Source organism: Leptonychotes weddellii, chromosome 4, assembly GCF_054177405.1.
Source record: "Leptonychotes weddellii isolate Sample4059 chromosome 4, ASM5417740v2, whole genome shotgun sequence".
Lineage (NCBI taxonomy): Eukaryota > Metazoa > Chordata > Mammalia > Carnivora > Phocidae > Leptonychotes > Leptonychotes weddellii.
Genome location: NC_138372.1, coordinates 101,158,974 through 101,176,026, shown reverse-complemented (window position 1 = coordinate 101,176,026; position 17,053 = coordinate 101,158,974). Strand labels below are relative to the sequence as shown.

At 37.9% G+C, this 17,053-nt stretch overlaps 1 protein-coding gene across 1 annotated transcript in view; it reads left to right on the top strand.

Moving 5' to 3' along the window:
- The window catches only part of ALKAL1 (ALK and LTK ligand 1), a 21,651-nt gene extending 17,369 nt beyond the window's left edge, over positions 1–4,282 (top strand). The window contains exons 4-5 of the mRNA XM_006734480.3: positions 569–649; positions 3,320–4,282. Coding sequence (XP_006734543.1) covers positions 569–633 — 65 coding nt within the window. The 3' untranslated portion in view covers positions 634–649; positions 3,320–4,282. The remainder of the gene's footprint in view (positions 1–568; positions 650–3,319) is intronic.
- Positions 4,283–17,053: the final 12,771 nt, after the last annotated feature.

Below are 17,053 nucleotides of genomic sequence, written 5' to 3'. Positions count from 1 at the left end.
GGGTTGCCTCTTTGTTTTGTTGACTGTTTCCTTTGCTGTGCAGAAGCTTTTTATCTTGATGAAGTCCCAAAAGTTCATTTTTGCTTTTGTTTCACTAGCTTTTGGAGATGTATCTTGAAAGAAGTTGCTGTGGGCGATGTCTAGATTGGTCATCTTGAAGCATGTTTAATTTTACTCAGGATGTGGAATCAGAATTGTTTTAATTTTTTCAAAAACTGCTTGTGTTCAATGACTAAGGGAAATTAATCACACTGGAGTCAAAGCAAACTTACTAAGTGGTAGCACAGCATAGTGGAGAAAGCTTACTCTTTGAACTCAAGCTACTCACTAGTTACGAGATTCTTGACATTTGGATGTTGGTTTTTCATCTCTGTCTCTAAAGTGAGGGAACAGTAACATCTACCTAATTGTGTTATGAGAATTAATGAGAAAACCCAGGTTAAGCATTTGTTATGTTGGGTGCTTATTAAATCTTAGCTCTCGTTATTAATTAGTGACAATAATAATATGGTTTTCCCCACATTTGTGGTAAGTATATACATAATTTGACCTTAAATGTTTTTTCTAGATTACAAGAGATGTGCTAGATTGCTAACAAGATTAGCAGTGAGTCCCCTGTGCTCACAGACCTAGAAGACTTGCCTTATGAGTATGTATTTATTTATTTTTCTTATTCTATTTAATAAGTTAACTTTCTTAAGAAATTTTGAACTATTTAAAAAGCCAGGTAGCTGATTTTAGCAACATCTAATGAACTTAATCTGTGGATTTTTCACTTAGTGTTAAAGCTTGGTCTAAATGCATAGATTGCTTTATTGAATTAATTAAAAATGCCCTCAACAGTGATTAAATTAAGTAAAATAAACAGCTTTTTGGCAGCCTTAACAGTCCTGAGTGATTTTTAAAAATATTTCAACTTTTGGGGTTATATAATTATTGTGCAGAAACCTTATGCAGATAGACATTAGATGAACAAAACTAAAGCTCTACCTTTTTTTAACTGGTCAAAAGATATAATAAAAGTAGCACTGGGTTCTAAAATTTTTTTTATGCAGGATACATGAACTAAAAGAGAGAAAGTATTGGAAGAGTAAAGGAAAAAGCAAGGGATCAAAAATATGATGAGTATGTAATCATCACCAGCTCTCACATATACTTTGCCAGAGTGAAATCATAAGTCAGAATTTTCATTCTGGCTAAATTACCCTAGGAGCCCTAGGGCAATAAAGTATTTGGATAACCTAAATAAATCTAATGAAAAATATAAAATTTATTTGCAAAAGTAGACTCTATACAAGAGACTGAAAGATATTCTGCCCCTGCCCCCGGGGATTTTTCTACTCAGTAGTTCTTTCCCAGGGCAGAACAAAGCCAACACGTTTTTTGGGTCAGTGTTTCAGCACCACGGACAAGTCCCTTTAAAGAAACAGTTTTTCACAGCTTGTGGGAGTAGAAATGGAAGTCATGGAATTTGTGTAGTATAAAAGTATCTACCAGCGGGGCGCCTGGGTGGCTCAGTTGGTTAAGCGACTGCTTTCAGCTCAGGTCATGATCCTGGAGTCCCGGGATCGAGTCCCGCATCGGGCTCCCTGCTCAGTGGGAAGCCTGCTTCTCCCTCTGACCCTCCCCCCTCTCATGTGCTCTCTCTCTCTCATTCTCTCTGTCTCAAATAAGTAAATAAAATCTTAAAAAAAAAAAGTATCTACGAGTATCTCCATTTGGCCTATGTAACTTAAACTACTCCAAGTAACTGCATGGGAATTTACTTAACTCATCTCACAGGTTCATTGTGCCAATTACTAAGACAAACCTGACTTCTTGTTGTTGCTATTTATATTCTTATTTATTTATTTATTTATGATTTTATTTATTTATTATTTGACAGAGAGAGAGACAGCGAGAGAGGGAATACAAGCGGGGGCGGTGGGAGAAGGAGAAGCAGCCTCCCCGCGGAGCAGGGAGCCCGATGCGGGGCTCGATCCCAGGACCCTGGGACCATGACCTGAGCCGAAGGCAGCCGCTTAACGACTGAGCCACCCAGGGGTCCCTGTATTCTTACTTAAAAAGCAATTATAAAATAACAATAATAATTGGTACTTTTAATTCTGCATATTTACAGTTGCAAAATTTTAAAAATTCTCTCTTTCCCTCTTTTTTAAAGATTTATTTATTTTAGAGAGAGAAAGTGCAGCAGGAAGGGGCAGAGGGAGAGGGGGAGAGAGTCTGAAACAGATTCTGCACTGAGTATGGAGCCCAATTTGGGGCTGGATCTCACAAACCTTAGATCATGACCTGAGCCGAAACTGAGAGTTGGATGCTTAACCAACTGTACCACCCAGGGTCCCCCCAAATTCTCTCTCTCTTATTTATTTATTTATTTATTTATTTATTTATTTATTTATTTTTAAGATTTTATTTATTTATTCATGAAAGAGAGAGAGAGAGAGAGGCAGAGGCAGAGGGAGAAGCAGGCTCCCCGCGGAGCAGGGAGCTTGATGTGGGGTGGGACTCGATCCCAGGACTCTGGGATCATGACCTGAGAATCAAAGGCAGACGCTTAACCGTCTGAGCCACCCAGGTGCCCCTCTCTTTTTTTTTAGATTAAGAGAAGATCATTTTAATGTTCAGTGGCAAAATATTTGAATTAATAACTCTCAGTCTATCTCAAACCTTTTGAATAATATAAAACATGAATAAAGAAAATTCATTAGGCTATTGAAGTGATCTAAATCAAGACACATTTATCTTTCTTTGTTTTAATGTATTTTATGTGAATGAGTAAATTTACATAAAGTCCAAAAACAACATAATAACTGCAAAAGTTCTCAAAAAACAAGTGCTGTACTGTAATTCCAAATATTGCATGTAAAGTTACATTCTCCTGGGACTAGATTCATAGAAGACAGAGCTGATAAATATTCCCCTTAGAAATTGCAGAGTAAGAGATTTAGTGATTTTCTCTATAGGAGTATCTGTTTCTAATTATTTATTTAGCAAGGTATTAGAAACACAGTATTACAGATTAATAAATTTTAAGAATATTTATAAGTTACTTAGGTGATGCCAAGTTCATTTTTGGCTTATTTAGATATCAAAAACTTTAAAGGGGAAGTCATCATTTAAAGTATCTAAAAGTACTGATTGACGCTTCTATCCCTCCACACACCCATTAACTTATATTCTCAGGATTAGATTATAAATTGAGCCCACAGATTCTTTCAGCAAAATAAAATAAAATATTACTATATTAAAACTATGCATATTTTAAGTACATTAAAAACCAGAATATAAATGACATTTTTCTTCTTCCCCCTGACAGACATTTCTTAAGAATGTAAATCTGATTTGAAGAAAAAAGTGCCTGGAATCATATTAACTGTGCAAAGAGATGAAGTATCTAACTTTATGGTGTATTAAGATGAGTAAAATAAGAGACTTCTCAGAAATAACTGATTATTTGTGTCTTTTCATACAGAGCAGTCTTTCTTGGTTTATCTTCGTGTACAGAGTAATTTGAAATTTTTAAAAAACAAAGTTTAGGGGCGCCTGGGTGGCTCAGTTGGTTAAGCGACTGCCTTCGGCTCAGGTCATGATCCTGGAGTCCCGGGATCGAGTCCCGCATCGGGCTCCCTGCTCGGCAGGGAGTCTGCTTCTCCCTCTGATCCTCCCCCTCTCATGCTCTCTGTCTCCCATTCTCTCTCTCAGATAAATAAATAAAAAATCTTTAAAAAAAAATAAATAAATAAAAAACAAAGTTTAAATCACACAACGTATATAGAATATTAAAAAGTATGATATTCTTTTATTTTTGCTAGATATATATTATTTTCTTTTTTTTTTTTTAAGATTTTAGTTATTTGACAGAGAGATAGAGCACAAGTAGGCAGAGCGGCAGGCAGAGGGAGAGGGAGAAGCAGACTCCCTGCTGAGCGGGAAGCTGATGCAGGACTCGATCCCAGGACCCTGGGATCATGACCTGAGCCGAAGGCAGACGCTTAACTGACTGAGCCACCCAGGCACCTTAGATATATATTATTTTCTTACATGGTTAATGTTCCATATAGGTATGGATTAAATATATAATTATGTAAATTATGTCTGAGAGTGCCGGTGAGAAATGATTTTTGGTTTATGATTTAAGTAATATGCTTGTTGAATAATCATGTATGAAGTCCACTTTTGTAACCCTTTTTAATAATATTTAAATACATTTATTCAGAATTTGTCTTTAATTGCACCAATTTGAAATTTGAATTTTATTAAAACTGAAATATGAAAAATCTGTGTTGTTTTTCTTCGAATTGAATTTATTTGTAGCAGAGGTTATACTATTGAGATATGATTATTATATATGTATATATGTATAAATATGTATTTTTTAGACAGCTAACTAGTCTCCTAAGAAAATTCCTATCTTTTTGAAGTTTGAACATATGGTAGTGCTGTCTTAAATAAAAAGAGGAGAGAAATGTGTCATGGAGTTAGGAGAATATAGGGGTTGCCTGGATGCTCTGTTTAGAATTTTTTTTTTTTAAAGATTTTATTTATTTATTTGACAGAGAGATAGAGAACACAAGTAGGCAGAGGGAGAGGGAGAAGCAGGCTCCCTGCAGAGCAGGGAGCCTGATGCGGGACTCGATCCCAGGGCTCTGGGATCATGACCTGAGCCGAAGGCAGCCGCTTAACCGATTGAGCCACCCAGGCGCCCTAGAATTTTTTTTTTTAAGTAATCTCTACACCCAGTGTTAGAGTTCGAACTCATGACCCTGCAATCAAGAGTCTCATACTCTACTGACTAAGCCAACCAGGTGCTCTCTGTTTAGAATTTAACAACATATCCTGATACATTAAAATAGTTTCATGTAAAAACAACAATGAAAAAATGACAAACCTACAATAAAAGGATAGAAAACCTCATACTTTTATTTATTATTATTATTTTTTAAGATTTTATTTATTTATTTGAGAGAGAGAGCATAAGTGGGGGTGGAGGGAAGGGGCAAAGGGAGAGAGAGAGAGGGATAAGCAGACTCCCTGCTGAGTGTAGGGCCCTATGTGGGGTTCGATCCCAGGACTCCAGGATCATGAGCTGAGCCAAGGTCAGCCATTTAACTGAGCGACCCAGACACCCCCCCATCTTTTTGAAGTAGACAAAGCAGGGCATATTCAGTACAGTCATTGACTTCGCTCTACTCATTCCCACCATTTGTGTTGGTATCACAGATGCAAGTATGTCTGCACTAGCCAGGGCTTTTATTTTGCAGCACCTTTGGTCTCTCCCATAACTCCCATATCCTGTCTATGTATGTAAACATACATACTCCTTTATCCATCAGAAAAACAAGCTCAAAAATGCCCTTTGGCTTCAGGAATAGTGTGAAACTAGATTTTCAATTTTTAGTTTTATTTATTTTGCTTATGGGCAAAGACAAATAATTATGTTTAAAAAAAACATGGGAGGGGCAGAATGGAATTTTGCAATAATGCTATGTAATAAAGAATGAGAAGAATACCATATTTTTAGTTCATTGCACTTAACATAGTAATTATAATCTTTACAACATTTGGAAAAATGAAGTAGTTTTTGCTCATAATCATCTAAGAGCTGGAGTGCTATTTTTATAAAAGAGAAGAGGCTATTGAATAATGACAAGTAAGAACTTAATGGTGAGACATGTGTGGCTGAAATAAAGAAAATAGCCTAAAGGGACTTCATGATTAATATGGTTTCATAAGATAAATTATTTCAGATGGAGTTCTATGACATTAGATTTTAAGCATTCCCACAGATGACTACTGTGCCTGAGAAATGTATTCTATGCCATTTATATACACACACACATATATATATTTAAAACCTACAGGGATTGATTAAAAATATCTCCAGTTAAAAAGATGTTTATTTTATTGCTTGATACTCATTTTCACATTGTATTAAACTCAACAGGGAGAGCTTGAGAGAGTAATGAATAAAAAGACCCTTAATTTATCTCCACAGAGAAAATTTTCTCACATGGGGAAATAAGTGATTGAAAGATGAATAGGATAGGATACTCATGGTTACTTAGTAACAAAGCAACATCCACACATCACAGAAATAATCTCATTGTCTAAGCAACAAGACAGGAGGTTAACAATGTTTACTCCAGAATACTGAGAGATCAATTAGGTTGGCTGCTCTCAACTAGTCACCTAAGGGTTTCAGCAGACAGCCCAGTGAATCTCTGAACTATCTGCATAATTACCTGCCCTTCCACTTCTCTTTCTGTTGTATACCCTTTGCTTTGTTTTATTTTATTTATTTTATTTATTTTTTGAGAGAGAGTGAGCCAGGGTTGGGCGGAGGGGCAGAGGGAGAGGGAGAGAAAGAATCTTAAGCAGGCTCCACACTCAGCATGGAGCCCCATGCAGGGCTCCATCTCATGACCCCTGAGATCATGACCTGAGCCAAGCTTAAGAGTTGGACACTTAATTGGCTGAGCTACCCAGGTGCCCCAATATAACCTTTGCTTCAAGGGCAAGATGCAAAAATGAAATCTTGCCATTTGCAATGATGTGGATGGAACTAGAGGGTATTATGCTAAGCAAAATAAGTCAATCAGAGAAAGAATTATCATATGATCTCACTGATATGAGGAATTTGAGAAACAAGACAGAGGATTATAGGGGAAGGGAAGGAAAAATGAAACAAGACGAAATGGGACAGGGAGACAAACCATAAGAGACTCTTAATCTCAGGAAACAAACTGAGGGTTGCTGGAGTTGGGGGAGGTGAGAGGGATGGGGTGGATGGGTGATGGACATTGGGGAGGGTATGTGCTATGGTGAGCGCTGTGAATTGGGTAAAACTGATGAATCACAGACCTGTACCCCTGAAACAAATAATACATTATGTTAATAAAAAAAAAGTTAATACTCACCAAAAATAAATAAATAAATAAATAAAATAAAAGCAAGATGCAGTTACTAAAACTAGCCTTTGAGAGCATCTAGAAGACAGGACGCGTGTGTGATTTTTGGGGGGTGGGGTGGGGTGGGTGTATGTGTCTTATCACTTTTCTGTATGTTAAAAAAATAGTTAATTGATTAGAAAGTCTATCCCTGTCTGAAGCAGCCCTTCCTCACATTACCTTGCTTAATTTGTTTCATATCATTTATCACTCAATGTAATAATGATATTTGTTTCTTATCTATCTCTCCACAATAAATTGGTTCTAAAAGAGGAGCACCTATCTTCTGAAGTATTTCTAGAGCCTAGAAGAGTGATTGGCTCATAGTAAGTGCTTTATGTAATAAAGAATAAACAGTTATCTCAAAATCCAATGAATGATATTAAAGAACATATTTTAATTTATAATAAAAAACAATGGTTTATGAAACACTATCGAGAGGTTGTCTAGTTACACAGTAAACTCTTGTGTTTCGTGGAAAGACACTGAAGCAAAACCCACAGGACAGATTGTCCACCTCATTTCCCCTTTGTAACTGCTTCAGTTTATCCAACTCAGAGGCATGAACATAGTAGTAGAACTGGGAGAGCCATTTAACCTTGTGCATGGAAAATCAAGTGACTGTAGGGCCAGGTGACTAAAGCAAATGATTCAAATGGGCCACAGGGACAGTGGCTGGTGTTCACAACCTGACAGCAGTGGTGGGTTTCAGAGCTGGCCAGTGCTGCCATGTTAGAAAGCAGCCTCCTTTTGAGTTTTCTAGAACGCTGGAATTTGGACTTTGATGTGAAATATCTCAACTTTTAAATGTTGGCATTTAATTAGAAAAACGTTAATACACTGTGCCCGCCAAAAATTTGGGGCCCTGTTTGGAACTGCTATTTTTTGACATCTGATGGACATTTTAACTCGGGAGTTTCTTCAGTTTGATTTCCTTTTATCCTCTGAAGAATCTTGGCTCTCTCTTCTATCTGGTCCCAGTGGAGATCAGTTTCTGAGTTTTACCTTGGCTTTGCCCTGACAGTCCCCTAATACCCTGATTCTAGAAATTTTTCTTGGGATCTATGCTGTGGAGTCCCGGTCAAGGCAAACCATATGTCCACATCTCTCAGAGTACCCCGAGATGCCCCTTGATCTTTGACAAAGGTGGCAGTCTTCAGCTTCTTCAGCCTGTGCCAGTAATGGGCAGGGAGGTGGATGGAGGGGAGAAGGAGAGAGAGGGAGAACAATTTGAGGTACAGAAACTATTCTATCCACCTGTCTGCATCTGGTCAGCAAAATATTCCCTCTTCCTCTTGCACACCTCAGGAGCTTGGTAGTGAAAGTATATTTGAGTGAGTGGTCAGTTAATTAGTACCAGGTGATATCATCCTTGCAACTTTCTTTTTCAATTTAGTGGAGCTACTTCTTCATACTTGTGAGGGTTGTGGAGAAGCAGCAGTTATGATGACCAAGAGCAGCTCTGATGAATAGTTGTAGCTGGGAGACAGAGTCCACACAAGGTTGAGAGATTAACCCTCAACAATGGGGCTAATCCCTCCTCTGAATAGGGGGTGTGTCCAGGCTGGTTTCTTCACAAAACAAAAAGGAAAAAAAATAATTTTTAAAAAACTTCTTGAGTTTCCTAGTCATAATGAGTAGGTGTCCAGAATGCTAGAACATCCTCTAACTGCTAAGTGAAAGTTCTGTTCAAAGGCAAGATCCACTTTTTGTAAAGTGACTTCAGACACATGCTAGGACTTCAGTTCAAGCTCCAACCTTGAGGAAAATCTGTCTTTGACATTTATGTGCAGTTTGGTGTCAATAGAAGCATGGAAACACAAGAGGAAGGAAAATAGACTTGGGGGGAGGCAATGAAACTATATGGGGACAAGTGGCCATTAAAGGGCCTGTGGGGCATCCAGGTAGGCAGGGCATAGAGGACGAATTCAGATGAGAAGCTCTTAGCCTCAGGCTAGTGGTATGCTACCAGGTAATCTGTGAATCCCTTCTGAAAGTGAGTGGAATACACACACATAGGTTTATATACTTATAATTTATATATATAATATATTTTATATCATCCATGCTTCATTTTTCTCAGGAATGGATCCATGGCTTTCATTAATTGTAGAAAGGCCCATGACACCCAGCTAAGTTAAGAACCATTGATTTAACTGAAGCCTCTGAGAGCAAATTATAGCATGAGATGCAAAAAAGGCCTCAAACAGGTCTTGAGGAACAGCCTTTGGGGAATGCAGAAGTCACTGGTGCTAGCAACTTCAGTAAGTTTGGGAACAAAGGTTTTAGGATAGTGGGTTGTTGCATAATGGGAGTAAGGAAGTGGCGGCCCTGAAACGTAGATGATTGTTCAAAAAGCTCAAAGCGCCTGGCCAAGATGAGAGAGAAGGCAGAGTTGGAGGGGAACGCAAGGCCCAGGGAGTTTTGGGTAAGATACAAAAGGTTTGGTTCTGTTTAAATATTGAGAGACACACAAATCAGTAGGCTTTGCAGGAGGTGGGAGGTGATAGGTTCTGGAACAAAAGAGAAAAAAGTAAGGCTCATGGTAGGCATTTGAATAAATGAAAACATTAACACATGTTTGTCATGTGAGTTTTTTGGATAACTTTTTGAACAGATAGATTATTACTGATCAAGTGACCTGGGGTAAGTTACCAAACCTATGGTACCTCCATTTTCTTATCTGTATGGGGATAAAAACAGTAACCACCTCTCAGAGAAACAGATCAGCTAATATTAAAGTGCTTAGCAAAGCGTCAGAACACAATGAGCACAACATATTGCTAAATAAATAAGTGAAATACCCCTGATGTATATAGTGTGCATTGCACCCACCACTATGGTCTTAGGTGTTTGTCATCTGGTCCCTAAAATATTGCTGTGAACTTCTGGCTAGACACTCGTCCTAGGCTTGGCCTCCTCACATGATTCCAGGACTAACACAAGTCATTTCCACTAGACAGCATAGATGTTAGAAAAAGAAAAGAAAAAAAAAAAAAAACAGTTCTCAACGTAGTTAGAGTTAGTTGACTTTTGTTACAAACTCTTTGTGTTCTGTAATTATCTGCTCAAAATTGAGAGATGGACTTGCTTATGAACCATCTCTTGTTATTCTTAGCAATTTTATGTTGAAAGTAATATGCAAACAAAAACAAAAAAAAAGAAAACAAAATAAAACAAACAAACAAACAAAAAAAATTAAAAAAATAAAAAAAAAAAAGAAAGTAATATGCAAACAATGGATCGGTGTAACACCTCTGAAACCTTGCCATTTCCTTCAGGCAAAGCAAATAATATAATTTGTTCCAAATGGCTGTCTAGACGAAAAAACATCAGTTGGGAAACCCAAACAGATTCTTTACAGAAAATATACATCAGCAGGAGCTTGAATTCTTGTCATGCTCCGTGCTGACATCACCTTTGATTCAGACTTGGGCAGGTGGCAGATAAATGCATTTTCTGAGCTGAGATGGAAGAGAAAGCTCTAGATGTGTAAAGGGCAGCTCCTAAAAGTTGTGTATCTTGATTGATGATTAAATGTTCCACTCTAGAAAATAAGAGTAAACTTCCTTCAGAATTTATTAGAGCCTTCTCTTTAAAAGTTACTTTAACCATGATGAACATTTATTGATTTTTCTTCATAAATTTAGTGTTTTAGTGCCCCACTACTCTGCCTGGTTGCAGCTATCTTTCCAATCTTAGAGGAGATTTTACCTTCTCTGGGAAGACTTCTGCTTTTCTCCCCACATTTTCTAGTCCCTACCATCAAGTAGACTGAAGCCCCAATGGCTGATAAGTTTGCTATAATTATTTTGACTTTTCTTCAACAAAGATAATTACAGACTAAAGAAACAGATAGCAAGAAGACTATAAAACCCTAGAAATTAATTTGAAGGCATTAAAGAGTATTTTCTCCTTACAAATTTATCATTAATGATGTTTTCTATTTTAGGACTATCTATATTTTATTTGGGGGTGGTCTTAAAATTTAGGAACTTCTCTATGGACTCTGTATTTTAAAACTTAATTTTAATTCTTTATTGTTGAAGTAATTTAAAATAACTTGAATACATTTCAGAAAAATCTGAAAAACAGAAAAATTGTGTCAAATTATATATAATTTCCTTGCCCAACACAATCATTTTGAGAATTGATTTGCATTTCTTCTGCATTTTTTACATAATTGTATGCTGATTTACTTTAACTAGTATTGTACAAAAAAAATCCATTTTATCTGGTGATAATGTGGCCTTCATAGATACATTAGAGATGTGCCCTATTTTATTTTAAAGTAGTTTTGTCTATGTAAGTTATTTCTAAAATTTTACTTAAAAAGAAAGTTTGAAAACATTTCTAAGGCTCAAATTTTTTTTTAAAGATTTTATTTATTTATTTGAGAGAGAGAATGAGAGAGAGAGAGAGAGAGCACATGAGAGGGGGGAGGGTCAGAGGGAGAAGCAGACTCCCCACTGAGCAGGGAGCCCGATGCGGGACTCGATCCTGGGACTCCAGGATCATGACCTGAGCCGAAGGCAGTCGCTTAACCAACTGAGCCACCCAGGCACCCCAAGGCTCAAATTTTTTTCAGTAATTGATTTATGCCTTTTCTAAAAAACCTAATAATGAATATTCTATTGGATTAAAATAAGAATAGCTGTCCATTTAAAATTCAACCTGAACTGAGTGGTGTGGTTTGCTTTACATGCATTGGAGAAAATTCAGCTGAAATCCTTTCTGCCCTCTGGTGGATTTTAATGCCAAAACAGATAAAACAATTTTTTAGTTTTGCAGCAAAGTATTTTTACAGAAATCAATGTTTAGTTTATTTTAGCAAATATGTTTCTGTATGTGTTCAAAATTACTGAGGTTCTAAATAAATAACAGAAACAACCTGATTTAGATGAAGCAAAAAGGGATAGTTTATGGAAGGATATGAGGGTAAGGGTTCAAACTTTGACCTTGGGAAGAACAGGAATCCAGGATGCTGGGACCAGGATGCTGGGAACAGTAAGAATTTGTGGAATTTCCCTTGAGAATACTGCCATTGATAAGACTGAGCTCTTAAAATGTTCAATTTCTATGTTTTTCCATTCAAAAGTTAAAATTCTTTGTAGGGAGAAGCTGACTGACCCAGATAGGATCATGTGTTGACATTAAAGAGTGAGCTTTTCCTAGGAAATAAAACCACTGTTCACTGGCTATTTTGCCTCTAAGCGGTCACACCTTTCCAACGGTATGTCAGAGCTTCTCACTTCTGTGAAATATTGAACATCTCTTTAATCTATTTGCTTGAATGCCAAGAAGAGAAGCTATAATAGGGACAAGAAGGAAGGAGTTGGATTCTGTTTATCTTACTAATTCCACTGCATCGCTGATTTATCATCAGTGTGCAAAAGAACCTTAGTGATTCATGGGATATCCTTGGTTTGCTGTAAAGACTTAGAATCTTCCTTCATCATCATCTGGAGTTATGTCACTGTTATTAAAACAGCAATTTCCAAAATTAGAATTAGTTCAGCAGTTTCAAAGCATTTGTGGAATGACTTTAAATATGAAAATATCAATAAATGAAAGATTCCTGAGCTGTGTTCTAATGGAAACTATTTCATGTATGTTGGAGTGAAATACAGAAACAGTAGCAATTTCTTTTTGAATGTATGCTATGTATAAAAACAACAGACCGAGCAGTTTCTCATCTTATTTAATTTTTATGAAATTCAATTATAAGGTAGTTCTTATCAATGTTCAGCCTCATTTTAGAGACAAGAGAACTGAAGCTCAGGGATTTTTAATAACTTCCTCAAGTGTGTACAGATATCAACTGGCAGAGTTAAGATTTATTCCTATGTTTTTTGATCCTAAACCTGATATTCTTTGGACTGTATAGCATTGCTAAATAGTCTAAGTCCTTTCAGTTGGGTCTAAATGTGCCCAGTAGGAGTGTCATCATCCATGGGATGGAGCACACATCCTGGTGTCTGTAGGGTAGATCTGACAGGAAAGGTTGCTCATGAATCAGCTTGGACAGACAGCATGGGTTACAAAGAGAGAGGGGAGAGAGAGAAGAGAAGAGAAGAGAAGAGAAGAGAAGAGAAGAGAAGAGAAGAGAAAGAAAGAAAGAAAGAAGGAAGGAAGGAAGGAAGAAAAGAAGGAAGGGAGAGAGGGAGGGAGGGAGGGAGGAAGGAAGGAAAGAAGGAAGGAAGGAAGGAAGAGAGAGAGAAAGAAAGAAAGGAAGGAAGGAAGGAAGGAAGGAAGGAAGAAAGAAAGAAAGAAAGAAAGAAAGAAAGAAAGAAAGAAAGAAAGAAAGAAAGCAAGCCAAAGTCATAACCAGAAAAGGCAAAAGCATGCAGCAAATCTTAGATGTGAGTCTAGGATACAGCAGAGACATAAACTTGGAGTCTGGAAAAATGAACAGAGAGCTGAGGAGATTTATGGAGGATTTAGTTTAGATATTTAGGAGACAGTCTGTGAATAGGAATAGATTAGATTATATTGGAGTATGCAGGAGAGGCACTAAGTGAGATGCATTGCTTGAAAAAGCTACATGGAGCTTGGAGCTTGTTGCTTCCTTTCTCCCCATCCCATGTAATTTGCCAAGCCACACAGAACCAGAGTTTCTTTGAAGCTTTTTGGTTCTATGTTGTAAGTCTATGTTGTGTCTAGAAAGATCTGTGGAGTGAGATCCCAGATATATGCCTCCAGCCATAGTTGTCTTACTGAATCAGGTACAGGCAACTATTGGTGGTGGTACTTAGAAGCAAAGATTTCTTGTTCCAAGGATTTTGGTTGTATCTTCCAATGGTGTGGGTCCTGGGGCCAAGGAATGAAAATATTACGGTTCTAAGCATGTTGTCTCAAGAAGTTGGTAAAATGGGTTAGATGTGGATGGAATGGAAAGCTCTAAGCTATTGGTTGGTGGACATATGATTTCAGATACTCAGGATGTTCCTAAAGATTGCTGCTCCAGATGGTCCATAGCTGCTTCCCATTGATGGAACCCAGCCACTTCTAGCTTAAGCCTGTGTAACGTGGAGATTCATTCATAGACCAGATAATTCTATCCAGCTTTTCTCTGATGGTTAGGTACTATCATCCAGGCTCTACCTTCCTAGAACCCCATTGTTTCAGGTAAATCAATTACACTATAGTGTTTCCCACCATTATCATTGCCTACAGAGCCTGAGAGCTCTTCAAGGATGTTGATGGTCCCTTTGGCAATGCATTTCATGTTGTCTTGGTAATGAAATTTCTTCAGGGCTCTCATAAGGATGGCTAGCAGATTGCCCCTAACAGAATCATATGAAATATCCATTTATAAGAAACTTTAGATTCCTTCTATTCAGCGTTCTAATGATGTCCTCATATTTTGAGGACATAACATCATTAACTATAGGCCATAGCTAAGTTCAAGCTTCAATTAGCCAACTGAATAGGCTTTTAATATTATTCACAGGGGCCCAAACCAATCCAGTAAATCCCAGATCCTAGATGACATTGAATCCATGTCAATGAACTCAGACAGGCTGATTGCTACATTTTTAGAATACCCTTCTCTAATTTACCCTGTAAATAAATTTGGCAAAATCTTTTAACCCTTTGGTGTATACATTACCTCTTTCTAGAGTAGGCCTCATTCCTCTCTACCTCTGATACTTGGGAATATAACTCATAAGGCCTGGAGGCAATGAGAGGCAGTAGGGTGTGTCCTGAGAAGAATCCACACGAGTTTGCAAAGTAACTTTTACAGATATATCATTTAAAGACTTGAATGTAGAGAAGGACTGATTTCCTCAGACTGGAGGAGGGTGGAGGGAGAGAGGGGAGTTCAGTGCATTAGGAAGATGAGTTTTTAATTTCATCCATTTCTGCTTAAATGTCGCCATTCTATGATTCAGAGTCCTGCTTCTTCTGTTTAAACAGGGTCTTTATTTTAGCAAAATGACCTGTAAGGGGCAAGCATTTGCTTGGAGCTATAATTCTGCTAATATTGCAATTAGACTCTTGCTTAGTTACTTATTAGCTGTGTCTACTCTGTGACTGGGGATTAAGGGACCCAGTCAAAGTCATCACAAGGACTTTCTGGTTCTTCTTCATGAAAGCTCTTAATCGTATTCTTGTATTCATGTTCATGTTCAAATTTGAATTTGTGTTTATATTGTTTAATTTCCATTTTTTCCCACTGTGTTCCCTGGCTGTCAGGAGAAGCAGCATGGATCCATAAGCTTTATCATCAGTGCTATGTCCATAGTACCACAGACACTTGATATCATAGTAACTTGCCCTCCATCTGCACACCATATAATGCTGCCAACAGTGACAATATGAATAATCCTGATGCTTTTACATGTTGCAGATCACCTGCATCCCATTTTTGCCTGGCTAAGAAAATAATCCTTGCATTCTTCAAATATATGACCAAGTCCCACTCAATTCCAGAATCTTGTTCTGAGAGTCTGTTTTCTGGCACCATGTGATTGTCAATTTTATGTGTAAAATTGGCTAGGGTATGGTCCTCAGTTATTCAATCCAACATTAATTTAGGTGTTGCCATGAAGTTATTTTGTAAATGTCATTAAGTAAAGGATCTAGAGATGGGGAGATTATCCTTGATTATCTGGGTGGGTCTAATGTAATCACAAATGTCCTTAAATAGGGAGGCAGGAGGATCAGAGTGAGTAGTAGGACATGTGATTATGGAAGTAGGGGATGGGGGTGACACCAGGAAGGGACATAGGCCAGGGAATGCAGGTGGCCTCCAGAAGCTAAAAAAGAACAAAGGAATGAATCCTTTCCTGAAGCCTCCAGAAGCAATGTAACCATGTAACACCTCGATTTAGACTTCTGACTTTGGGAACTGTAAGAGAGTAAATTTGTGTTGTTTTAAGCCACTAAGTTAGTGGTCATTTGTTACAGCAACAATAGGAAACTAATACAGATTTTTGTACCAGTAGTGGGTATTACTTTGACTATATTTATCAGGATGCCAACAGGAAGGCATACTCAAAATAAGATAATCTGATACAAAGGGACTGTTCATAAGGTACAGTTGCAGAAGAACTGCAAGTGATAATGCAGTAATTAGGGACCTAGCGCCTTTTGGATGATAGTTATTCCTAGAATGAAAAAATGAGGGAAGGGAACAGTTTACCAGAACCTAAAAGGAGAGCACTGTATAATTGTATAGTTCATCTGCCTGATGCACAGCAAAGAATGGGCTTATTCAAGAACCAGCCAAATGAAGAGTTGGGAGGCTGTCTCAAATTTGTCTCATCTGCCTGAGAATAGAACAAGTTTTTATAATCACAGGGAATGGGATTACATACATATTGGTGACAAGGTCAGGGAAGCTTATGACTGTTCATGAGGAAAGATGGAGCATGTACATTGAGCAGACATATATGTAAAATACGTCCCATGTTCACTTTGGTGTAAAGACTTAACATTAAAATGAGGCAGAATTCAGCCCCTGACTTCAGGAGGTCATCTTAGGACAAGGAGTGGGGTGTGCACATGCTCTGAGAGCAGGTATAAAATGGATGAGGTCTTGCGTTTGTTGTCTGGGGTAAGGAATACAAGGCTTTGCTTGTTCTGAGGCTGGTGACCTTCATTTCTGTCGGTCTGGGTCTCTGCAGAGACAGCGAGTGGATTTGTTAGTGGCGTCTGAAAAAACACAATAGCTGTTTAGAGAGAAACAGGTCCCTGGCAAAAGCTTTAAGTTTTCTGTTAGTCTTAACCTCATTAACCCTATGGGGCTAAGGTCTATTTATTGTCATATTTATTGCTCTCCACTTTCATATTAAAGATGTTGTCTAGATCAGGGGCTAGTAGACTATAGCTTGCAGAGGCTAGTAGACTATACCTTATTTTTATACAGCCCACAAGCTAAGAATTGCTTTACCCTTTTTAAGGCCTTTTTTTAAAGATGTATTTATTTATTTGACAGAGAGAGACACAGCGAGAGAGGGAACACAAGCAGAGGGGGTGGAAGAAGGAGGGAGCCGGATGTGGGGCTTGATCCCAGGACCCTGGGATAATGACCTGAGCCTAAGGCAGACACTTAATGACTGAGCCACCTAGGTGCCCCACACTTTTTAAAGCCTTAG